General features: G+C 36.8%; 1 protein-coding gene across 4 annotated transcripts in view; it reads left to right on the plus strand.

The window, feature by feature from the left end:
- Window positions 1-26,796, plus strand: part of UGP (UDP-glucose pyrophosphorylase) — a 51,414-nt gene that overhangs the window by 12,337 nt on the left and 12,281 nt on the right. For 2 of the 4 annotated variants that reach the window (XM_069824890.1, XM_069824891.1), the window contains exon 2: window positions 24,795-25,031. In XM_069824890.1, the coding sequence (XP_069680991.1) occupies window positions 24,795-25,031 (237 nt within the window). Of the gene's footprint in view, window positions 1-7,766; window positions 7,906-17,873; window positions 18,371-24,794; window positions 25,032-26,796 lie in introns of those variants that run through there. The other 2 variants (XM_069824889.1, XM_069824887.1) reach the window with 2 other exon arrangements.

The raw sequence follows: 26,796 nt of genomic DNA on the forward strand, positions 1-26,796 counted from the left end.
AATTTAAACTTGTAATGGCGGAATTACCATAACTCCTTGAGCAAAACTGAGCTATTTATCTGGAAAGCACTCTGTTTAATTCTTCATAGCGGATAATCGGATATGCTGTATTATAGTAATAGTGTTCGCAGTTTGCCCACCCCTGGCTTATCACGTGTCGTGTCAAGGCATCGCGATCGTATTTCCTAAGTTGAAAGATTGCGTCTGATTTGTTCTCGATTTTGGTGCATGAATGATAATACGTTTTCATAGAGTATTCAAAACGATCAGTCTCAAGATCGATACACCTTGAAAGTGGGATCGAATCGTATTCAAAACGATCTAATACGATAAGCGCGTGAACGATCGTCATTTGTTTGGAATGTCATCTGTTTTATCAACAGCGAGCGCAATAAATTATGTATGTTGAAAAGTGATGTTATAATACATAATACAGTAGTTTGATAAAAGCCATTATTACCATTCTCCATTAACGGGCAGAATATTAAGTTTTCATGCGCCTCATTAAGAAATGTCGATGGCATGTTAACCAACCGATCATACACAGAGATATCTACTTTCGAAACTTCAGCTTCCGTATTCAGATCGTTTTAATACGCATCGAAAATTGCATGAAAACAGGGATCTGTCCTATTCAATACGGTAAACGAATTCAAATCGATTTCAGTACTCCATGAAAACGTAACTTACTGCAAGCATTGCTTTGGAATATTTAATTGATTAAAAACTAACGACTGCACAGTTTGTCGTGTATATGAGAGCCATCCTAGTACCTATTACCCACATAATTTCAAATCTTTATTTCTACCATAAACTGAGAAAGAAGAACATTAAATTGTTATCTCGTGACTAAATTGGTATTTATCTTTATACGGAAAACAAAAAAAAAACAGTTTTCATGTGTGCAATAGAGGGGACAATGTAAACAGAAGTTATGAACGGGACCACAGAGGACGTCGAAATACTGTTTTACGTTTTATAGTCCCAGATATAATTTTGAAAAAATTTCGGCGTGACAAAAATAAATATTTAGCCTATTTAAAAATAATAATAATTCGATTTCAATAATGCATTATCATTACATGACGTGTTTAAGCAAGTAGAAACAATCCGGCCCTTGTTCAATCATGAGCTCGTGGTCGTCAAGACAAATCATAGCATTTCGTTCAACTGCAGGGCGAGGCCGCACACCTCACTGTAGTATCTCGCAACTCGGTTCAGGCTTAAGGTGCTTCTAACACAAAATCTTCATGCATCGTAATTGAACGCGTCTTTTAAAATTTATTATTTCACTAGCTGTACCCGTGCGCTCCGCTGCACTTATTAGAAATAAATATAAAGTAATTACATAATTAAAATAGAACATAGGGTCCAGGGAACATTCGTATTTGATAGTTATACAATATTTCGCAGAATATCAAGTTTTCTGTGAGTACAGATTTCTTTTCATCTTACCTCAGTCCTCATTTGTAGCATTACATCCGTCTAGAGAAACTACAAATTTCAAATAGTGAAGGTTAATTAGCTTCTGAGATTACTTCATACAAACACACAAAATATTCTCTGTATATTAATATTGATAAATGTCAAGGCCGCCTTAAATAGACGGAGTCATTTGTTTTGATTCCATTGTAGCCATCGTCGTCGTTCCTGAAATAACTCCTATGTCACATATCGATTTTCAGATTTTTGCTCTATCAAATAACTTAAATAGTGATGCAGCAAATAATACAATCTACTATATATAACTTAATTATATTTCTTTCTTTCGAAAATGTAAGAATTCACGATCTCCTATGCACTACTGCCATAGAATGACTAAATTTGTTTTTCTTTCTACTAAAAAAAATTAATATTTTGCACATAGAAGTTACGGAACAACGACACTATAATCTGAGGCGGCGGTGGAAATGTATTGTATTATTACTTTAAAACTCTTGTACATCCTTAAATATCAGGCCTACCAAAATTTTGCCTGGTACAAAACTTATCGGAAATCATTTTTAAAGAAACTTTTGTTAGGTAACATTTTTCACAAAAATCAATAATAAGCGAGATATTTCGGTCTATTTAATTCAGGCCCCCTTATATCCCCCCTTTTAAATAAAATATTTTGAATGCCATATAGCCTAAAATGTAAGTTACAACGAACTTAATTTATGTTCCAATTTTCATCGAAATCCGTTCAGCCATTATCGCTTGAAAAGGTAACAAACATCCAGACAGACAGACAGACATACAAACAAAAATTTCAAAAAAGCGATTTTCGGTTTCAGGGTGGTTAATTATATGTGTTAGGACCAATTATTTTTGGAAAATCGAAAATTACCAGAAAAATTTCGGCTACAGATTTATTATTAGTATAGATTATTTTTCCCAGATTGCATGCGTACGCGCATGGAAAATTGAACCGTGTGGCTGCAGCTGTAGAGCCATGTTCACTTACAAGAAGAATGCTCAGTACTCGCTGAAATGGGAGTGAGTCGCAATATGCACGCCAGCACGCTGGTGCTATACAGCCACGTTTCCACTATTGCAACTGCGCAGGAATAATGAGAGGCAAAGACTGCAGATTCTCTTGCGCACATATTCATTTTGGATAAGCAAATATCACAAAGGAAGGGATGAAACTAGAATCATGATGAAAGTGAGCTGGCCGAAAAATCACTTGTTTTAAATTTACGCGGATTCAAGATCAGATTTTGAAATTAAATTACAATTGATTGGACCAAAAAGATTTTTTTTCCGTGAAGTAGTTTCAGTAACCAGACTGGTCATATGTGTAAGGTTTTCAGCCACTGGTGACAGCGTTCCAAATTTAAGATTCACTTTCAAATTGTCACGCTATAAAAGCAGTTTTCCCGACGATCTTGAAGGCTGTCTAAATCCACGTAAAAGTAAGATTTTTAAATTATCATTATTATGTTACTAAAGTTTTTATTGTGAAACATGCCAATAAACAAAAATAAATAAAACAATAGAATAAAAGTCTTTTTTCTGCAATCAAGCTTCTTCTTTTTTTTTTTTTTCAGAAGGAGCCAATAATTATCTGGTTAAAATTATTTATGATTAATTGGATTATGGGGACAGAGTGTAATACGTAACAGGAGGGCAAATAATCCATTACTTACTGGCTTTTAAGGAACCCGGAGGTTCATTGTTGCCCTCACATAAATTCGCCATCGGTCCCTATCCTGAGCAAGATTAATCCAGTTTCTACCATCATATCCCATCTCCCTCAAATACATTTTAATATTATCTTCCCATCAACGTCTCAGCCTCCATAAAGGTCTTTTTCCCTCCGGCCTCCCAACTAACACTTTATATGCATTTCTGGATTCGCCCATACGTGCTACATGCCCTGCCCATCTCAAACGTCTGGATTTAATGTTCCTAATTATGTCAGGTGAAGAATACAATGCGTGCAGTTCTGCGTTGTATAACTTTCTCCATTCTCCTGTAACTTCATCTCTCTTAGTCCGAAATATTTTCCTAAGCACCTTATTCTCAAACACCCTTAACCTCTGTTCATCTCGCAAAGTGAGAATCCAAGTTTCACAACCATACAGAACAATCGGTAATATAATTTTTTTAATTCTAACTTTCAGTTTTTTTTTAGAGCAGACTGGATGACAAAAGCTTCTGAACCGAATAATTACAACATTTCTCATATTTATTCTGTGTTTAATTTCCTCTCGAATGTCATTTATATTTGTTACTCTTGCCCCAAGATATTTTAATTTTTCCACTTTTTCGAAGGATACATTTTCAATTTTTATATTTATATTTTGTAAAATGTTCTGGTCACGAGACATAATCATATATTTTGTCTTTTCGGGATTTACTTCCAAACCTATCTCTGTACTTGCTTCAAGTAAAATTAAAAATAAATTAGTGCATAAGTGAGTGAATATTATGTAAGTGAGTGAATAAGTGGATAAATAAAGAAATATATATATATATATATATATATATATATACATATATATGTAATATAAATAAGGTCCACACCTGTGGAGTAACGGTTAGCGCGTCTGGCCGCGAAACCAAGTGGCCCGTATTCGATTCCCGGTCGGGGCAAGTTACCTGGTTGAGGTTTTTCCGGGGTTTTCCCCTCAACCCAATATGAGCAAATGCTGGGTAACTTTCAGTGCTGGACCCCGGACTCATTTCACCGGCATTATCACCTTCATCTCATTCAGACGCTAAACAACCTAAGATGTTGATAAAGCGTCGTAAAATAACCTAATACAGTAAAATAAATAAGTGAATAAATTAATGAATAAATAAATATATGAATAAATAAATATGTGAATAAATACATAAATAAATACATAAGGGAATATATGTATGAGTAAATAAATGAATAAATAATTGAGTAAGTGAATAACTAAACAAATAAATACAGGGACATCATTTTAATTTTACTAACATTTTTTATATTAACCTGGCTATACCTTTGGATTAATGGTTCAGAGCCGGAAACACCGTTTGCTCGTGGTGGGAATTGCTACCCCCTTCCATGATTGAAGTTCGATGATTCTGGCGTAAAATAAAATCTTCACCTCTGTCCGACCCGCACAGATAACATTACTCAGACAATCTACTGTCCGTCCAAGTGGTTATGTCGTAGGGTCGTAGAAAGGGGGGAAATCACGTGACACTTAATTACTTTTATTTAGTTATTTTAAACAATTGCGGGTGAGGGAAATCGGGATGCGACGTAGGCAAACGGACGACACCACCTGTGCGAAAGTATGATTCAATATTGAAAGCTCTTTCGTCACTGGAAAACGCGAACATATTTCTGGAACGTACTATACTCACTAACTCAATACTGTTTGTGTTTTCTACGACCTTAAGGCGACTTTGACTGTATACACTTGGTTCTGTGAGGAGAACAGTTGGAAGTTCACTAGTAGAGGGGGTGGGAGTGAAGTACATTAAAAAACTCAGGTACAATAAAAATTGAAGTAAAACTAAAATGATGTCCCTGTACATTCATAAATAAATTAACAACCAGACAGGTGTATACAAACTCAAATGCAGTACTTGCAACAACTTGTACATAGGACAGACAGGTAGATCATTTCAAACACGTTACAAAGAACTCATCACAGCCAAAACGAAATTACAAAACTTCCACATACGCAGAACACGTCACAAACGCCAACCACAGCTACAGCAACATAAACACGGATATGGAAATACTACATCTCCAACCGAAAAACCAGAAACTAAACACACTAGAACAATACAGACACACACAAAAACACACCTGCATCAAATCCTCAACAAACAACTTAATTTCAGAACACACACTTTTTGACTCCACATTACACTACATAAGCACACTCCTACAGGAAACGCAATCAGAAGGCGGGACGACCACCCAGTTCTGAAGATAGCCTACAACAGACTGAAACTATCAAGAAGGTCACCTAGTTAATTAACATGTGAAAACATATACACCGTGTTCCGCTTATAAGTATAATAAAAGAAATAGTTATAATTTCATAACAATGCATGCAAATGGGTTAAGATTGGTACCATTGTAAAGAGGAAATTGGGAAGTTTTAATCCATTGTTGTTACTTATTTTTAGAAGACTCACGCATGCGCAGATCATTAAATAAGAGAATTCGTATCGTATCTTTAGTCAGTCAGCATGTGGACGCCACAGCAGAAAGCCTTTTGTGTGCTGTCATTAGCAGAACATAGATCCATAATTCGTGTACAGCGCTTGTTTCGCCGTCATTACAATCTTAGACCGAGGGAAGCTGTACCGACGTACGTCTCAATAATGAAATGGGATAGGCAGCTCAGAGAAACAGGAAGTTTGTTGTCTAATGCAGGTAAACATTCCAAGCGTAAAGTGTCTGACGAAAATGTCGAACGCATTCGCGAGGCATTTCAGAGAAGACCGCGGAAATCCATTCGACAGGCTAGTGTGCAGTTGAACATCCCACCAACAACAGTGCATACAGTGCTCCATAAAAGATTGCGTTTGCGAGCGTACAAGCTGCAACTTCATCAGATGATTACGCCGAATGATAAACTGGAACGAAAACGCTTTGCAGAAACAATGTTGGATAAAGTGGACGATGACGACACATTTCTAACTCGAGTCTGTTTCTCAGATGAGGCAACCTTCCACGTCAGTGGAAAAGTAAACCGACACAATTGTCGCATCTGGGGGTCGGAAAATCCAAGTGTCGTAATTGAACACCAACGGGATTCCCCTAAATGGAATGTTTGGTGTGGGATCATGCGTGACAGAATCATTGGTCCCTATTTCTTTGCTGAAAAGACAGTCACTGCAAACACGTACCTGGATATGTTGCAACTGTATGCTGTGCCACAACTCCCAGATGGAGCAATTTTCCAGCAAGATGGGGCTCCACCACACTTTGCCAACATGGTTCGCACATTCTTAGACGAACAATTCCCTGCAAGATGGATCGGAAGAGGATCACCGTACATCACATGGCCTGCCAGATCACCAGATCTAACACCACCTGATTTTTTCCTGTGGGGGTTTGTTAAGGACCAGGTCTACAGGACGCCAGTACGTGATTTGGCAGACTTACAAGAAAGAATTTATGCTGCTGTCAACAATGTTACACCACAGATGCTTCATAACACTTGGGTCGAGGTTGAATACCGGTTGGATATTTCCCGTGCCACCAATGGAAGCCATGTTGAGGTTTATGGAACATAAGGTAACAAAAATTCCCAGTTTTCATTCTTTGTAGCAGTTGGTTTCAACTATATACTTGTATTAATTCAGAAGTTATAGCTATTTCTTTTGTTATACTTATAAGCGGAACACTCTGTATATATATTCCGAATATTACGGTGATGTAGTGTTGAAAGTAGCATTTGAAACTTTTAATAATTATTTTGTTGTTGACTGCATTTTCTAAATCCCAGCTCATACTAAAAACTGATGGGCATCCCCCCTTTTCTGACGGTCCTTATAATTCGGATCTGAGGCTCGCCGAAGACAAGGATAATTCTGTAGTGCTCGGGAAAAGTGGCACAAGTAAAAAATGTTAATTTTACAGGAGAAGGAAAAAAACTGTCTTCACACTGGTTTGTGTCGATTTGATTTTCTTTTATATGAATTATTCTAATGGGAGAAGCAAATGATCCGTAAGTTGTCAATAAATTAATATATATATATATATATATATTGTGGAAACTGACTTATGCCACTTTTCCCAAGCATTGCAGAATTCCTGTACGCTTTTCCCATTAGACCAGTTCATCGCGCTCACATACAGATAACCTATCAAAAATACTGGACAAACTAGTCCAATGCACCGAACCTGTACAAATGTTTGGAATGAAAACAGCAGCTCCTAGGAAGACCTGAAATCAGCTGGTGAAGAAGCGGGTAGTTACCAGAGCGGGGGACTCGCGCATACTTGCCCAAGGCTTGTGCGCACTCAGTATATTCCTGCATCTCGCCTAAGTCGCACCTGTTGTTTGCCTCTCGTTATTCCTGCGCAGTTGCAGACGCTAGCCCGAGAGTGCGTGCACTATGCTGATGACCGCTGAGCTAGAGAGAAAAGGCACAGAAATGAAAATGGACGTTGCAAGGTGAATTCACTCATCAAATAAAGAGACCTGTGAGGTTTGTGAGAACAGATGGAGGACTGTAAGATGGAGCTGAACACATTAGTTTGTATTTTGTGACGTTCTACGTGGCCACACTGCTTTATGAGTACAGGAATGAATATCGTTACGTCGAGTTGCCACTTTTTGATTTGCCCAGAATCGAACCTGGCACAGGTTGAACGTCGCTTTTAGAGATGTGACGTCACGCGGCGACTCGCCAAGTGCGACGCTTGCTCTTATTTCAGTCGCCATGGGTGAGCCGAACCGCCTGGAGGCCCCCAGGGTGAGTTACAAATGCACTGCTGTTTGAGTTATATAGGCTATATGGTACATTTTATGTGCAAACTGCGCCTTGTTAGGGGGTGTATTTACACAATTCACTTCTATTTCACATATTATGTTAATGAAGTTATATATAGTAATTGCTAGCATATTACATTAGGTAAGAGAAACTACCCCTTCCTAGGGAGTTTAATTAGACAATTCACTCATATTTGACAGATTTTAATGAAGTTATATACACACAGTGGGCCGAAAAAGGCACAAAATTAGAAATACTCTATTTTCGGAAATACATAACATTAATTTATAATGAATACACTGTTGGAAAGAGTAGACTTTAAAGATGAGCAGGACTTTTTATTGTGTTTTTTTTTTTTTTTTTTTTTGAGACTCAGTTAAAATCTTAGGAGGTCAATACACAATGATGCGAAAAATCTTGGTTTTGAAGACAATTCATTGCTTCAAAATGCAGAAACTGAATGTTGGTAAAATTAATAAATTAATGATCTTTCAAATAAAATTAAAAATGATGCTCTGTGTGACCGCCATTTGCCCGCACAACCATTTGTAGGCGTCTTCTCCATTGTCCAATATTTGATAGCACTGGATATCTGTCTTTGATCAAGCCGGTCCCAACATTCAAGAAGGCGTTGTCTTAAATGTTCAATATTACGAATTCTTCTTTTGTAGTAAACTGCTTTTTGTAGTTGACTCACATAAAATAGTCCACAGGATTAAGATGTCGTTTGAAACTCCAGCGGAAATCATCAGAGTATCTGAGAAATACGATCTTTCATGCAGTAATCTCTCAGGAGGGATATCATGTCCGTATCTTGCTAATCATTCGTTGTACACCTGAAACAGACCATTCTCGCTGAGCGTAGTTTCTTACAATTTGACGGGCAGATGAATTATCATATTGGTGCAAATGATTAATGAAAATCTTCTCTTCGTTCGTTAAGCGACCCATTATTCACAAAATGAGAACTCAAAACGGAAAAAACAAATGATGATAGCACAACAAACGGCTTGGCCTGCTGAACTCGTAAGACCATAATGCTTAGTTCGGCATAAACAATTGATTTCGCACTGTCGTATAAAAAGTAAAAAATAATGTTTAATAAATGGTAAAAAATAAAATATTACAGTACTTTCCCGGTCTACAAGGACTGTGAAATTTACTTGTGAAATAAACTTTCAAGTGGAATCATTAGCTACTGGAATATAACCATTTAAATTTTGTGCCTTTTTTTTTTTTTTTGTCCACTGTGTATATAGTAATTACTAGCATATTATTTTTATGTGCAAACTCTCATTATGTTTGTGTTGGAGAAAGTTCTCATTTTAGAGAGTGTAATTAGGGACAGTATTACAATCATTGATCGACCTATAGCCTGATCACTAGAAGACCCATTCTATTTCGAAAAAATTCTTGAATGTCCTTTTTTCTGTTTTAATTTGTAACTTTTTCATTATTTTTTCTAATCTGCCGTTTCAAAGTAAACAGTCCAAACACCTTACATACCCTAGGTCAACAGCCTTGTTGAGCAAAGTCTCTAGATTCATCTCTTTAGGTGATGTAACATAGAGGTACGTAACTACTAGTTGGCAGCAAAGAAGCGAATTGAGTGTCTATTTTTTTACTTCATTATTTATTAGTTCATTAGTTTCTTTGGAAAATAATAATTTAATATGACGGCAGTATTTCGTTCATGATGTTCTCGAATTTTACCGTACCATCTGGTATAAATATTATAATAGCCCGCTGTTTATATTGGTTACTAGACCTCTGCATTCTCTTGAAAACGGCCGACCGAACTCGTCGATCATTCCTCGGTTGTGACGCTCAATCGGTTATCACGAAATGTTGAAGATGGAGCAAACAATATTGGTGTTGAAGTATTTCAAAATTAAAAGAATCAATCGAAAGATCGTCATTTGGTTTTAAAATTAATAATTTTTTATTGAATCTTATCTAGAATGTCTTCCTTCCTTTCTTTAATGTATTTACTTTAGTCCTGTGCCACTACAAATGTAACCTTACAAATATTATAAGTTAACTAGAGGATAAAGACTAACATATTCTTTTGTCTTGTTTTAGTGCTGCTTATACTTTATATTTATATTCTTATAGACAACATAGTTTGTTAAAATTTTATTTTATTGATTTATTAATTTATTATTATTTAAATACTTTATTGTAATTTTCTATTCACCTGTACACCTTCTAGGTTCACTGAACAGGCAGTTTAATAGCGCATCCTGTAAACAGCGTGATACCCCACATATCACCGGGACGACGGTCGTCTGTGATGCTTTCTGCGGAGTCAGAATACTCGGCAGCGACCGATCGTGCATATTATCGTCGGTCGTTCTTAATGATATGCAGAACTATCGGCTACGCCACGCCCTTATTTACTGACCGTCCAACTGGGATATCTAATACAGGCTGAAGAATGAGTTGTCTTCGCACAGGACGTGATACGGGAGATATAATTTGAAATCCATTTCTTTGGCAGTAGATTACATTAATTTACACTAATATAGGCTAAAATGCTAACGCCTGATCAAGCGTCTTATCTTGTGATTGACAGTGAAATAACTTTGTGATTTTTTAGCAAGTTTTGGAGAAGACATTCGTAGGGGCATTATAGGGTTAATTTAATTTTTAAATAATAATAATAGTGATATATTGTTGTTGTTGTTGTTGTTGTTGTTGTGACAATGCCGCAGAAATGAAGGAAACAATAGGCCAACCTCGAAACTCGCCATTACGGAAAAGTTTTGGCGAACCCCCTGGGAGTTCGCGAACCACAGGTTGGGAAACGATGCTCTAGAGTAAATCTTCTACAAATTCACTACATGCCTGTACACTATTCACTTATTATAGCATACATTGACTTAAAATTTTAGCCACTTACTGCTAACAAGTACTAAAACATACCCTACCACATCTGCAATATTATGAGCATAGGGCTTATACCAATCATCATCGTCAATTTTTTTATATCTGCACCTTGTATAATAAAATGTATCTTTATCTATAGTGTTAAAGACATGTTTTGTATAATTATCTGATCTAGGTTGATAAAGATTTACATGTATTCAAGGAAGATCAAGGTTCTGCAAATGAATAGACTGTAAACTGGCATTACCTCTGTTTAACTTTGTAAATATTATATTACATGATTCCTTGGTATTTTGTTGAATATTACCCTCGGTGTCTTTTTTTAATTAATAAGATGCTATTGACTCCTGTTACACTTTCCCATATATGAATATGAATAACTTTGCTCTAGAATATGAAATTAGGAAAGTCCGGAAAAACAGAGAGGGTTTTGGATTGAACGGGTTACATCAGCGCTTGTTTATGCAGATGGCGTGTATGTGTTAGGAGAGAATCCACAAACGATTAGGGAAAACAGGGGGATTTTACTTGAAGCAAGTAAGGAGATAGGTTTGGAAGTAAACTCCGAAAGAAACAAAATGTATGATTATGTCTCGTGACCAGAACATAGTATGAAATGGAAATATAAAAATTGAACGTTTATCCTTCGAAAAGGTGGAAAAATTGAAATACCTTGGAGCAGTGGCATATGGAGGATTTTGTCAAGGGGGGGGGGGAGGTTATTATTAAAATTGTTTACAATTTGTATTGTCGGTATTTTAAATTTTATATACCGGTATTATTATTATTATTATTATTATTATTATTATTATTATTATGTTATGGTATATTTATTAATATTATATTGATGAATAGCCTTATAAAATCTTTGAAACGTAATATTTTCACAGACATCCTACTTTTAATAAATTTTTGCCTTTTTTTTTTAATTTTGTAAATAAAAATACTTGTTGACAATTAATATTTGAGGATAAAAATTCGCTCCGGCGCCGGGGATCGAACCCGGGTCCTTGGTTCTACGTAACAAGCGCTCTGACCACTGAGCTACGCCGAATTCAAGCCACACCACCGGATCGAATTCTCCTCCTTCAATGTTTCCTTTTATGGCCTGACTCCAAGTTAGGCATATAATTATGTCGACGTATAGGCTATGTCCAATGTCAACTGCCATTATACTAGGAGCGCACTCGTGACTTATTTGGCTGGGATTCCGCAGTTAAGTGCACAGCAATCTGTACAGACATATGCACTGCTAGCTATGAGAATTTTTCTCCTCAAATATTAATTGTCAATATTACAGATATAATTTTGGATGACAAATTAATAAGAGCGAATTTTTCTCTTCAAATGTTGATAGTTGTCAATATTACAGATATTATTCTGGATGACAAATTAATAAATCTATAATATAAAAATACTTGTGTCATTATTACACTTACACAGTAATTATTTATAGGCATTATGTAGTCAACAGTCCTTTGTATATGATAGGAAAGGCACTTTACTTTAGATAACAGGAAAGTACATGGAAACAATCAAATATATTGAAGTAAATGTAATTATAAGCACAATAATGGAACATCGAACTCACCAAGGATGAAGAATGAAACTGACATGATGAATATATTGAATGAGGGGTAGGAGGACTATGTCTTATGTCGTTATAGATTTTGTTACTCTCACAGTGAAAAATTAAAGGAAGAAAAACGATTATGGATTAAAAAAGTCTAATCTAAATTTTTCATTTTTTTAAGTTCAGAGGGGGTGGGGTTCTGACGCCCTTGCCTTGGAGCATCAGTAATAAGTGTTAATGACACTCCGTAGAAAATTGAACGAAGAATACATATGAGAAATTCCTGTTATTATTCGCTTGAGAAGCTTTTGTCATCCAGTCTGCTGTCAGAAAAGCTGAAAGTTAGAATTTATAAAATAGTTATATTACCGATTTTTCTATATGGTTGTGAAACTTGGACTCTCACTTTGAGAGAGGACCAGAATTTAAGGGTGTACGAGAATAAGGTGTTTAGGAAAATATTTGGGGCTAAGAGGGATGAAGTTACAGGAGAATGGGAAAAGTTACACAGTGCAATACTGCACGCATTGTATTCTTCACCTGACATAATTAGGAACATTAAATCCAGATGTTTGAGATGGGCAGGGCAGTGAGGTAAGTGTGAAAAAACCAGAGGCGGTATGCTATGCCAAGGTTTTCCTCTGGCATACCTCGATTTAAAAGAAGGCATAACCCCCCTTACAACATAGACATAAATGATGTATACAATAAATTGTTTCGTGCAGCCAGTAACACGAATCTTTAAGCTTACGCAACACATTACATTTCTTATTTACTAGATCATTTTACAGTACAATGTCCACTGAGACTTATCATTTAAAATAATGTTAAAGCTTCAAAGTGCCTTACTTAATTATTAATAAAAAGTGCAACAAAAAATGATGCAGTCACTAAATTGACAACAGTGGCCACCACAAGCTACAAACCACAGCCTTCTATAGTTGAAATACTACCGTTGTAAACATTCCAGGGGTTGAGCTTATCAAATAAGCGTGTCTAAATACACGTTGAATAGGCCTACAGTTCCAGAAGGTTGCGGTTTAGGTTTACGAAGCAAATAGATAGTACTCTTTGCTGTGAAGAAATGTATAAACAAATTTTTATGATCACATTTTGTCAGTGACTGTATGTCATTTTTCACTAACGGTATGTTTTCTGGCCATAGAAACCAGTGGCGGTATTCAATACCGTCTCACTTCCCTCATTGGGGCAGAGCATGTAGCACGTATGGGTGAATCCAGAAATGCATATAGAGTGTTAGTTGGAAGACCTGAGAAAAAAAGGCCTTTGGGAAGGCCGAGACGTAGGTGGGAGGATAATATTAAAATGGATTTGAGGGAGGTGGGATATGATGATAGGGACTGGATTAATGTTGCTCACGATAGGGACCGATGGTGGGCTTATGTGAGGGCGGCAATGAACCTCCGGGTTCCTTAAAAGTCCCTATGGAAATAAAGTTCATGCCGTCCTCTAAAGAATCCATTCTTTGCTTCAAATATGTCGCATCACTGCAAGCTGGATCCGTATGAAACAGGAAGTGTCTCATTCTGCCGACGTTTCAGTTCAGTTTCATCTAGGTAGCGTGACTATGAGACACGTCGCCGGTAGCTCCGCCACTGCTAACTCGCGACCCTGAGCCACGTGATGAAATGACATCTTCGCGAATTAGCGTTCGATCACCGGGTGCTTCACAAGCTGCGCCCGACCTTGCCGCGTCCTCTGCTGCGTGACGTCCGACCTCGACCCAAGGTCGCGCTTGCTCAGTGGCGGCTGGCTGTTCAAAGCGAACAGTTAAGTGAAGTAATCCCCACAAGAGGATAAACGAAGTTGTCCACTTAGAATGGTCTGGTGCGCTGTAAATATAGAAGTACAACATGAAAACTTTCCGACAAGGGAAAACTGTCAGGAAATTTGGAAAGAAGGAAATTTAAGTACAACGTAAATTTTTTTTTTAAATAAGTCTCAATCACGAAGCCACGTTGCTCTCCACTCCATGCCGTGACAGTGACTCACTCCTCACCACTGATGTCAGAGAAACAACTGTGGCAAATTCGGGAGTTATTTCTGCCGCATTCTGTATTATTGCGGGTGATGACATTCAACATACAAAATAGCGAAGCGGACAAATATTATGGCACAGCGTTCTAGTTCATAAGAGGATCTTAAGAACTTGTTCGGTCCATCGCTGTGGAGTAACCGTGAAACGAGTGGGCCCGGATTCAAATCCTGGTTGGAACAAGTTGCCTGACAGGTTGAGATTTTTTCCGAGGTTTTCCCTCAATCAGCTGAAGCAGAATTGCTGGATAACTTGACGTTGAACCTCGCCATCATAATGACAATCCCTCTCCGTTTCTCTCCCATGTCGGTTTGCTCCGATGTAGAGTCGACTGCGGGCCCCACCCAACTTGGACCCCGTGGTATGTGGCCTTTAGTTGCTGGTGGTAGTGCTATGTACAGTGGGCTCTCCCACGAGCCTCGGGTTGAGGAACCGCAGTGATGCCTATGCAGAAAGGTAAAAGGGTTCGGTACGTTGTAGGGGAGTTCGGAGGCAATGCATAGCACGGGGGGAATGTAATAGTGTAGCAGTACAATGGGTCCATCGAATCGGCCTACTTGCGAAGGCAGTCACTAGTCTGTGCGCCTCCTGTCAAAGGAGATTAAGAGAATATGATGTTTTTAACTAAACTCGACAATATTTATAATTGACATTTTGCTGTACTTAGCCAAGCAATGTATAGGTTTCAGAGGACATAGTGAATGTTTTTTATGAGTGTGATGAGAGTACGTGTTTGTGGCTTACTTTATCTTCCTGTTTGCTCCCCCTCGAAGAAAATCGCTCTATCGCCGCCTATGCTGAAGATTCGCTGTCATCCTTTGTCATTCAGCTGCAATATTGACGAATGTGAAATATTTGTTTGAATTTTTGGAAACAGAGTGTTCTCCTAATTTGAGACACGTAACCAGATGGTTATCTTTGTTATCTGCAACAAAAGCTGCGGATCCCAGAAAAAAGTTATTTGCAGTCGCAGGAAAAAAGTGCAGTAGATAAAAGTATAGCGACACGCATCATAGAACTCGATAAAGATGCTTTTTACGTTAACTTTGTCATCAAATATCTCAAAATACTGTATTATAAGGTAAAATTTTGAAACAAAGTTTACGGTAACAAAATATATGCTCTTTTCCCCGAAATCCAAATTATGACCGTAGATTCGATAGAGTTTCGTGGAGCTAAAACCAGTTCCATTCCATACTTAGAACAATGTTATAAAGAGAATGGAAGGAGATTTTCTTAGAGCACACGAAAACTACCTAACTTATCTAAAGAAGTAGTATCATCGTCATCCATGTAAAAGTTCTTGATCTCTGCAAGGCATGTAGATCTCTGTTCCGCCTATAGGTGTTGATAAACACTTTCTACCACTTACATAAAAAAGAATCTTATACAGATACTCGTGATGCCTCATCTCGATTACTGTGATTCCTTGTTAACAAACTTAAGTTCTAACTTAAATGAGAGATTGCAGCGTCTTCATAATGTATGTATAAGATTTGTCTGTAATATTCGAAAACGACCACGTGACACCGTCTCTTGAGCTGCTCTCGCGGGCTCGTCTAAAGGAACGAAGAATCATACACGCTCTTTCACTTCTGTACAAAATTTTACACAATTCTTTTCCAAATTACTTCTCTTCACGCTTTCAGTTCCTAACTACTTCCCGAAATCAGCATCAATCTCCCCTTTCTATTCCTCGTCACAGAACTTCCCTATACTCCTCTTCCTATACTGTATCATTGCCTCGCTTCTGAAATTCGTTACCTAGTGACGTCAGGGATTGCCGGACACTGTCACAGTTTAAAAGTAAACTAGAAAAGAATGTCTTATCTCACGAAATCCGTTTCTGAGAAGTTGTTAGATTTATGCCGAAGTTTTATCTTTAGTATTTTGACAATAATTTCCTTTTGTCAGATTAACCCTTTCTCTTGTCTTTGTGCCAGGATACTAGAACAGCTTATTGTCCCTTGGTTAATAACAACGATGCTGAATGTCACTGTTATTTTGTGTCTGTATTTGTTGTATATGTTACTACTTTTTTGTTTCTTTTTCTTTTTTGCATATTATTTTCCATTTCTGATGGCCTTAACTCCACCAGAGAAAGTAAGTAAATAAATAAATAAGCCTGCCATAAATGGCTCGTGAAAATACGGGACAGCTGTACTATCGGGTTTTTGTAAGGAAATTGAAGATAGAAGCCGCTGAAAAAAGTATTAAAACTATTAAGCAAGATTGAAACAAGGGAGTCAACAAAAGAAAGAACAATATTGCCTTTTAAACAATGTTTATTCATGAATAATTTCGATATGGGTTTCTGGCACCTTGTCAGCCCACTCGAGTTATGTGGACATAAAGGGAAAAATTGAGACGGTGTCGGGTGAAGTTCCTGGGTAGCTCAATTGGTAGGGCGTTGGTGCGTTCAGCCAAAGGTCCCGGAATCGATTCTCGGCCCCGAAACAATTTTTCCCTTGAAATTATTCAAGTCTGCTTCACGGAGCTTTACCTGAAAGCTAGATTTGCATAATGTTTATTCATGTCAATTTACGTCGCTTCATAGTTCATTCATGTTTACTGATTTCGAAGTAAAATATGTGCAAACATTTATAAAAATCAAAATAATAATTTCAACATTAATTTATGAAGTAAACATCAGTTAGAGAAATTATTGATTTTTGCATTGTGAAGTAAAGTTTGATTAAAATATGGAACTTCTGCGCGTGCCTGGGAACGCCGTACACCTGAGCCAAAGAAGGGGGCTGTCCCAATTAAGCGGCAAGCTTAAATTCATATTTCTTCTCTTAATTTTTTTGAATCCAAAGCTGACATTCAGTATATTGAATATAAAGCATTTAATCTTAATGACAGACTTTGCTCTTTCCATTCACTTTTGAACATATCTCTTTGCACTTTTCAGAATTATTGTAACGGTGGAACAAAAGTCTTAATGTATTTGAAAAGTTGTCCCTGCTTTTCCTTTTTACTTTGCGAACCAGTTTTTAAGTGATAGTGGAACAGAAGCTGCAATGTAAATTGAAAAGGTTGAGAAGCTTGATGGTGGAATAGATCCCCTGTCGCTAATGCTGCCTCGTCATTTGTTCGTACTTATCAGATATTGCATAGAGTGAAATAATTTCCGCACAAGTCCTGGGAATATATTAAGGAAATATGAAACGTGAATTGTCTGCGGCTTGATAAGCTAAGCCACTGCGCAATACTGGATCTGCAAGTCACCATGTTTATTACGTCACACATGCTAATCAACATAGGGTGCACTTAAAGCTGTGGTACTCTGTACCTCATGGATTTCCACCACGCCTATGCCAAAATGCGTTGTTAATTTATTTGTCAAGGTCACGTTGTTTGCAGAAGTTCGTTTTTTTCCCCAACTTCACTCTTTGGTTTGATAGGCAGGCATTGGTGACTGGAGCATGCGCACTCCGTGTCCGTATTTTTTCTGTTTACGTTCGTCATGAGTTGGATTAAATGTGTGTCCGCATTGATAGTGCCAAGGAACATGTTTTAATGATAAGAGAATTTGAACTTGGCCCCGTTCGTCTGTCAGGGCTGCCCACTGCGATACAACATGAAGTCATGAGGATAAATGTGCGGTCTTATCTGGAATATTTATTTCGTCATGGGACTTCACCGTAGACGAGAGGTCGCTGTTGCAGGTTGTGTTGTACAGGAAGGGGAAAAAGGAGGCGTGTTCCCCCAGTTTTAAGCAGTCCTATTTCGTTGTAGTTGGACAGTGTAGTTAATGCGTTGCACGTACCGGTAGTCGGGTTGAGGTTACGTGTGTTTGGCAACGTTATAAAATGGTGCTACATCAAGTGGCTACTGAAACCAACGGACATGTTGCGAGCAAGGGTTGGACAGGGGTCAATATTACAGACAAGAATTCTTCAGTGAAGGATCCACATTTACTGAAGGTATTTTTTGTTAAATTGTCATACGATTGCAGAATTAAAAAAAAGGCAAAACTAGCGCTGAGGTAGTTCTCTGCGTACTGTGCTTATACACCTTGTATGAATCTGTGACAGATTAAGTTTGGTTAGTTTAGGCTTTTGTTATGTCTTGCATATACAATGAACGGCACCTCCACACACACACACACACACAAAAGAAAAGAAAAAGAAAAAAACTTATAAATTCAACTATTTTCACTTTCTAAATCATCGTATCTACCTCAGTGCTACTTTCAGCAAAGTCTGAAAGGAAACATTCATATGGTTGGGTTATCATTCTACATTTCCAAAAGCAAGACGTGTAATAAAGAAGTCAGATATTAGGAAAACTTGTCTGCTAACCCCTTACCGCATACTGGGACAGATATGGCACATACCGGTTTTATATTTATATAACTTATAATATAAGCATATAATATTTCAAACCGCATACTGGGACATATATGTCAGACTGTCAATAACTGGATTTTACCATATGTGACATCAGTTGAGAAAGATAGAACTACTTAAGTTAGGCTATTTGAATATAAAACCGGTGTGTGCAAAACTGTCCTAAGCGGTAAGGGGTTAATGTTAGAAATTATTGATACAGTTTTTTTTTAACTCTGCGTTCTTGTCATAATATCCTGCCTTTGTTGAATCGCACCCTCTGTGCATTAGTGTATGAACTCAAAGTTTTACTGCTTTGGAGAGAATTATTTCCAAGTTTAAATACATTCATCATTTGAACTTTAGAAGTAATTCTGAATTGATGCACTAATTAATGCACTCAGGGTGCATCTGTAGTATAGCCTATAACAGTGTTGTTTGTAAGTTCCATTTTCCAAATAAAACGCTAATTTATCTTATAAAAATATATAATTTAATTTCTTTTCATATGAGATGGGCAGGACATGTAGCACGTATGGGCGAATCCACAAATGCATATAGAGTGTTAGTTGGGAGACCGGAGGGAAAAAGACCTTTAGGGAGGCCGAGACGTAGATGGGAGGATAATATTAAAATGGATTTGAGGGAGGTGGGATATGATGATAGAGACTGGATTAATCTTGCACAGGATAGGGACCGATGGCGGGCTTATGTGAGGGCGGCAATGAACCTTCGGGTTCCTTAAAAGCCAGTAAGTAAGTAAGTAATGAGAGAACTAGGTGGCCTGTTACACATGGACTTTGGAATATATTAAAATAAAAAATTAAATATAAACTTCTGAATACATTAAACAAAACAAAATTAACAAAAACATGTTCAATTGTTTGTACACATTGATTATTTAACTTACATTTTCGAAAAACAATTAATATCTCGTAGCATAACCTTTCGACTTTGTTTGTTTGGCATCTCCTTCTCATTAATTTTACCAAGTTCTTACACTGTTCTGGTTTGATTTCAGCCCATTTTTCTCTCACTACACGTTTGAAATCCTCTATGGTTGTACACCTCTGCTTTCTCACATTCCTTTTCAAAATTTCCAACAAATATTCGATAGGGTTTAAGTCTGGTGATTGAGGTGGTTTGGGAAATGTTCCATATGAGCCATTCCTTATTGATTTGAACAGTATGTTTACCGTCATTGTCTTGTTGGAACATATACACAAGTGGCATCCTCATTTTTTGTTCAGTCTGCCTAACAGTTGACCTTAAAATGTTATTGTACACATTCTTATCCACAATCCCATCTTTGAACTCAATATTCCCCACACAATTTTCAGACATACATCTCCACAATAGTATGTATCCACTCCCATGCTTCATTGTAGGTAGTGTGTTGTTTCTTTCGTTATCTGTGTTGGGCTTTCTCCATAGGCCTATCCTATGAATGCCATCGGAACCATAAAAATTTATCTCCATCCGACAAAATCACCCTGTTCCAAAATTCCTCAACCTTACCAACATGTTCTTTGTCGAAGTCCAATCTTCGAGCTTGATTTGTTTCACTAACATATGGCCTCTTTCGTGGTCTTCTGCCATGATAACCATTTTTCCACAACACACGCCGGATAGTTTGATTACTGATCTTCGTGTTTGTAGATTCTTCAATCATGACTCGAATTTGTGGAACACTTATTCTTGGATTTTTGACAACTTGATTAACTATGAATCTCTCGTCACGTGTATTTAGCAATTTTTGCTTGGTTTTTCTTGCCAAGTTATTCCAAGTTCCGTGATTTCGAAATTTTTCCACAATGTCTTGTACTGTAGAATGTGTTTTATGCACTACTTTACCTATTTTTTTCTATAGGAATAGCCTTTCAGAGCCAGGCGAACAATAACTTTCTTTAAATCAGAACTGAGCTCCTTATGACTCCATTGTACACAATTCTGAATGACAGACAAACAGCAAGTGACCTCCACTGAAAGACAACCCTGTGCGCACTGCATGCTTGTTTACTGTGCATCGAACAGTAACTACCCTGTGTCTGTGGTGTAAGTGTATGAACAACGGTGTTACATGAATTTCACGGAATATGTAGTTTCAAATTTTTATGTAAGTAACCGGTGTATGTAAATTAATTTTATTGATGTCACTGTGTTTAACTCATGAAACATAATGAATTTAGTTTTATTGATATATTTTTAATTTTAAGGTCATTTCAAAGGTCAGTTTAATAATAGCCTATATGAAGTGTACAAACAACACTGTTATATACGATACTTGTACTGTATCTTCAGTACTGATGAGTCGGTTTACTTCATGTTAAGAATGAAACTTTTTGCAAGACAGATTTTTTAAATTAGCCCATGCTTGATACTTACACTTAACAGGAAAAATTTCCATTGCTATCTATAAATCAAAATTTAGTAGAAACGAATTGAAGGCAGTTGTTAATCACTAGCTGTATGTAAAGTAATGTAGGTATGAACGAGTGTGGCAATGCTATAAATTAGTGATACTAGGCTATTGTACCACTTCTATAATATTTCTATACTTAACCTAAAATATTGTCTATTGAAATTGATGTGTAAAAGTAAATTATTTTAGAAAACTACTTACTTCATGGGTTAAGACATAATAAACATCAAAGATCATATTAGGTGAAATCTGACATTTGCTGGTGGAGCAAAGCTGCACGGCTGATTGGGAAAACTTTGTACCACATAAGTAGGCTGGGCTGTGTGTTTTCCTAGTAAATTCAATTCTTTATATTGCCCTTCAAATTCAAGATAACTTTTGACCACACAATAAGAGAAAAGTTGCGTAAAATTTTATTTAATATGAAATCACAAAAAAAAAAAAAAAAAAAAAGTTTATTGAAAACGTAGAACATTTATTACTATAACAATAAAATATATTAGCACTGCAAAATAAAATAACACAATTTTTATGTCTTTATTGAATACACCTAACTTACATAAGTTATATCTTTGATCCTAGGTTTAATTCACTAACCAAATTCTTCACAGTCTTAACATAATCATTTCAAACGTGCCCTTTTTATGTATCAATTTATTGACTTTCTTTATTACTTCAAACTGGTCGGGCCACATCGAATACACTCCCTTCTTCTTCTTACAACTGACTTTGTACCTGGAGATGGGACCATGCAGTTCAATGTCTGTAGGCCTGATCTTTTATATGAGACTATTACAAAGTCCTTCTAGCACAGAGCACCAACATTCTACAGTGAAAACATATTTGGCCTCCCAAAATTATTTCTGTGTTTATTTTTCAATTTATTCACTAGTGTTTGCTTTGGGATGGAATACAAATGTGCAGCTTTTCGTTGACCAAGTTTTCCGGTGTTCATATCATCTAGTGCTTGCTGTAGTGTTCACTGGAATACCTTGTCTTCATTGCATAATGTTTTCTCTCTAGAGAATCCTTTTGACCTCTTGCCATCTAAAAATTTCAATGCATACTGGAAATCCAAGACGAATGTAAAAATTAGAACAGTGGTTGAATAAACAAGGTCAAAGAAATTTCATTAATAAGCCAGCTATGTGGGACTTGGTAAAAAAATTAATTCTTCAATATAGGTAAACTTAAAGTGTGTCTGTAGTAGATCTAGTAGTTACATTTTATATTAATTTTATGTAATAATTGTCTCATGTTATTCAATAAACAAATTTAACATGTTCATATAATCAAATTTAAATGCTTATGATAGAATCAATGTTATCATGCAGGCTTTGTAGTGGTACAGAGTAACCCTGAAATCGAACCAAAACAGCATTGTCGAATTACTTTTATAATTTACAAGACATAGGATTATGTATGTCATGAGTAGAGAGCGGAATTTTAGGCCCTGAAAAGTAGCATTTTAGGCGCGTAAAATAGGCTCTTAACCTGCTTTATTTAGGCTCTATAAAATAAAAAATAGGCTTTTTTGTTTATTAAAGAATGTCACTAATATAAGAGTCAACATTTATTTTGCATAAATTCTTGGATTAAAAGGAACTTCCACACATTTCACAAGGATACACATGCATACAAAAAATGAAGACATTCTGTCTTTAAGTTAGTGTTTTTCAGTCACCGATCACATTTCCATAGTTTGCTTCACAGTAGAAGATCAGTACCTATTGCACAGCTCACTGCTGTACTTACAAATGGTGAGAAAAAAGAAGGGCTTGTTATCTGTCCTGCAATGTAAGAGAATGCTTATTCGGTTACAACCCAGCGAATTTGTGTTAAATTGCTGACAGCTAGAGGAAGATATAATAATAATAATAATAATAATAATTTGTCCCGCAGGAGTTCTCTTACATGTCAGTAAATCTACTGACATGAGCCTGTCACATTTAAGCACACTCAAATGCCGGGATCGAACCGGCAACCTCGAGCACAGAAGGCCAGCGCTATACTGACTAAGCTACCCAGGCCGACTGAAAGTTGGAATATTAGGATTGAAAGATTGTAAGAATGAGAAGGGGTGGCCCGGAGGTACTTCTCTATTGTGTCGTTCACTGCTAGGAAGGAGTTATTATCCATCTTGGAATGTAAACAGTATAGGATGTTAAGAAAAACTGTAAACAGTTACGAAAAAGATACAAAAATTAAAAAATAAAAATAGGCACTACGTCGAAATAGGCATTTTTAGGCACTATAAGACCCTTTATTTATACCTATATTTCCATGAAAAATTTAAATATTAAATCTCAAGACTGTATGAATCAAGAAAAAAGTAGGTTTTTGCCTAAATTCCGCTCTCTAGTCATGAGGTTATTATTGTATTTTAAAGAAGAGAGGATAAGCATTAACATTTACAATAATTGTAACGGTAAGATAAAATTATATACTTACAATATAAAGTTGAAAATCATTCATAAACTAGCTACTATAAACAGAATGCAATACTTAACCATGTGGAGCGTTAAATATCTTCAGGGACTGGACATAATAAATAGAAAGCAAAGCATAGAGATCGTAGATTATGGAGATGGCCTCAGTCCAAAGATATTACCACAGTCTAGTATATACAGTCACGAAACTCAATACGTAGTGAATATGCATCCATAAGTTAGATAGTTGCTAACCACTAGGATCGCTAATATCGCCTCATTACAGACAATGCGAAATAGTACTGGCACAGTCTATTGTTCCTAGCACCCTCACAACTCAAGCTTCGTGACAATATATTAGACTGTGATATTACACTTCGGAAATGTGAAATTAAATCTTATAGTAAAATTGGGAACTGGTACAAAGTTACACTGACTGGTACAAGGTTACCCCAAATAACTGTATAGCTTATTTAAAGTGGCAATATCATTAAATTGTACAAAATATGCATTATTTTCAATAATTTTGTTTGTTACACCTTGCAGAATATGCCATCTTCCAAAGAATATAATTCCCATATTTTTGTGAGAATAGATTGCCTTTAGTTTTATTATCTTTTTCCTTCCTCTGCCAAGTACTTGACAACCAAATCATTCGTCTAGACTGGTCTCGGCTTTGATTGGACCCATTTGTTCACTGACAGTTGTGGTGACATCTGTTTACCAAGAAAAGAATTAAAGATTATGGCTCATGACTTCACTTATATGTGTCTTTAGAACTAGACCTCTGGGGATGTGAAATACTTAAAAATATATTTCTGAACTTAGCTTAGTCCTACTTGTTCATTGGAAGAACTTTTTCGTAAATAATTCACCGCCAGCACGGCAGTCACAAGACCATTAACAAGCAGACATTGGCATCTGATTTATACCATATATTTTTAGTAATTTTCTTCTTCATAATTGATTTTTTTACAGTGACTGCCGGAGCATTTTATAAATATTCTGCAAGAAGATAATCGTAATATTGCTACTGCTTCATTTCTTGGTTTTCCTCTCATAATTTTATGCAGTGGACCATTCTTTCCTTGAGATATGTCGAGTAGTTATGTTTGCAATCAAATATGACACTAAATAAACCAATAACAAAACAATGAATTTTATACAGGTGCGCGGCCACCAGCGGGCACCATCTGGCTCACGGGAGTTCAAGGAACTGACGAAGCGTGATGCACAGATCCAGCTGCAGCACGAGCTGGACAAGCTGCTGGGCACCGTGCCTGAGCCGCGACAGCCGGCCGTCAAGAAGGAGCTGGATGGCTTTGCACGCCTCTTCCATCGCTTCCTGCAGGAGGAAGGTCCGTCTGTGGACTGGAACCACATAGAGAAACTGCCCGAGAATGCTGTGAGTACACATCCACTGCATAATCCAGTATTAAACATTTTGGTCTGTTACAGTTTGTCCATCTTTCTGACAGTCCTTGATCAGAAGGAATGCAGGCTTTAAGAATTTCCTTGGCGTTTTGCTGTTATTTATGCTCATGTCTACAATCGATAATTAGATGTGAGAGTTCTTTCACAAAACCTTTTCTATGTTGCTGTTCTGTATAGCTGTCAAAAAAAAAGTGACCACACTTGTGATCAGCGAATACATTCTAAGTCCAGTTCGGAACACAGTGATGTTACATGATGCATGCGCTTGTAGAATCACACTTGAAGCAGGAGTCATTCGATATCTGCGTCTCGTAGAGCAGCAGTAGAGTACTAGCTTAGTGATTCAGATGTTGTGAGTTCAAGCCTTGTTCAAATTATTTTATTTTGTTATCATTCATTAGCAATATAAATAATATTCAAGTTGTCATTTGTATTCTGTTATCATTCTTTAGCGATATAAATAATACAAATTTCATGTTAGATTTGGAACAATACAGCTGTATAATATTAGTGTTAGTTTTTTTCTTATTACAGTAGAGCATCGATTACCTCAATACCGATCAATCGAAAGCTTTCAAGTCGGCAAATTCAACTTTGCACGCGCTATGTAGAAGTTATGCTAGCACTGTAATGCCGGGCTGGCCGGTTTGGCAGTTTCCCCCTCCCTGCCAACTGTGTGATACAAAATATATATTATATGTACAGTTTTGTGTTTCTTTGTTTCATACTGCTCCTATAACATCGGTACAATTTGTTTTTTGTAAATGATCAGTTATCTGAACACCTCCCATCCCCAATTGTTTCGGATAATCGATGCTGTACTGTATATTATTACATTATACTAAGTTATCCTGTAACACAATAAAATGAAAATGAATGACGAGTATTTGAACCTGAAACGTTGACATCTAAATTCCGACATTCTTCCAACTGAGCTACGGGGGCACAAGCAAAGAAGCATATGCGGAAAAATTGACCCATCCCCCTCCAAGATGATTTGTGGAAGCTCGTCCAGGATACCTGGGATGCCGTGGCTGAGAACACACGTTATTTGAAAAGACTAGTTGATTCCATGCCCACTCGACTGCAAGATGTGATCGAGATGGGAGGAAGATTGGACTAAATATTGAATCTTGGCATTTTGTTCGTTTTTAACTTTTAATTGTTTGAATTTTCTAAGGCAGACACCAGTAAGTTTGTTTTGTGTATGCTACAAAAGATATTTTTTGAGAGTAAAATCTTTCTTTCCATTTGTAGCCATAATGTCAAGAATAAATAATGATAAAGTCATAATACATTCATGAATCTGATGTTAATTACTAAAACAGTCATAAAAGAGATAGGAGCAATTTTATTATATTTTCTTAAAAACGTAAAAAACACTAGGTTGTGTTTGAACACACAACCTCATGAATAGCAGCCTGGATGCTACCACTATGCTACAAAGTAACATACAGAACACTTAAATTATAACTGTAGATATCAGGCCACGTGGTCCAACAACATGCAACATCACCTGTCTCGAATTGTAACAAAGATACCCGAAGGGAACTTAGTTTCTAGAGAGTGGTCACTTTTTCTTTTAACAGCTGTACATGAAACGCATTTCTTGTTGCAGAGCATCCATGCCTCACCTTCCTCGTTTTTCCTGCTCTTTTTGAAATATGCTTGTGTTGAGAAGTGTGCCTGTCGAGTGAATTAACAGAGATGACAAAATATGCCATCTTGATGACGCT

Source organism: Periplaneta americana, chromosome 4 (genome assembly GCF_040183065.1).
Source record: "Periplaneta americana isolate PAMFEO1 chromosome 4, P.americana_PAMFEO1_priV1, whole genome shotgun sequence".
Taxonomy (NCBI): Eukaryota; Metazoa; Arthropoda; class Insecta; order Blattodea; family Blattidae; genus Periplaneta; species Periplaneta americana.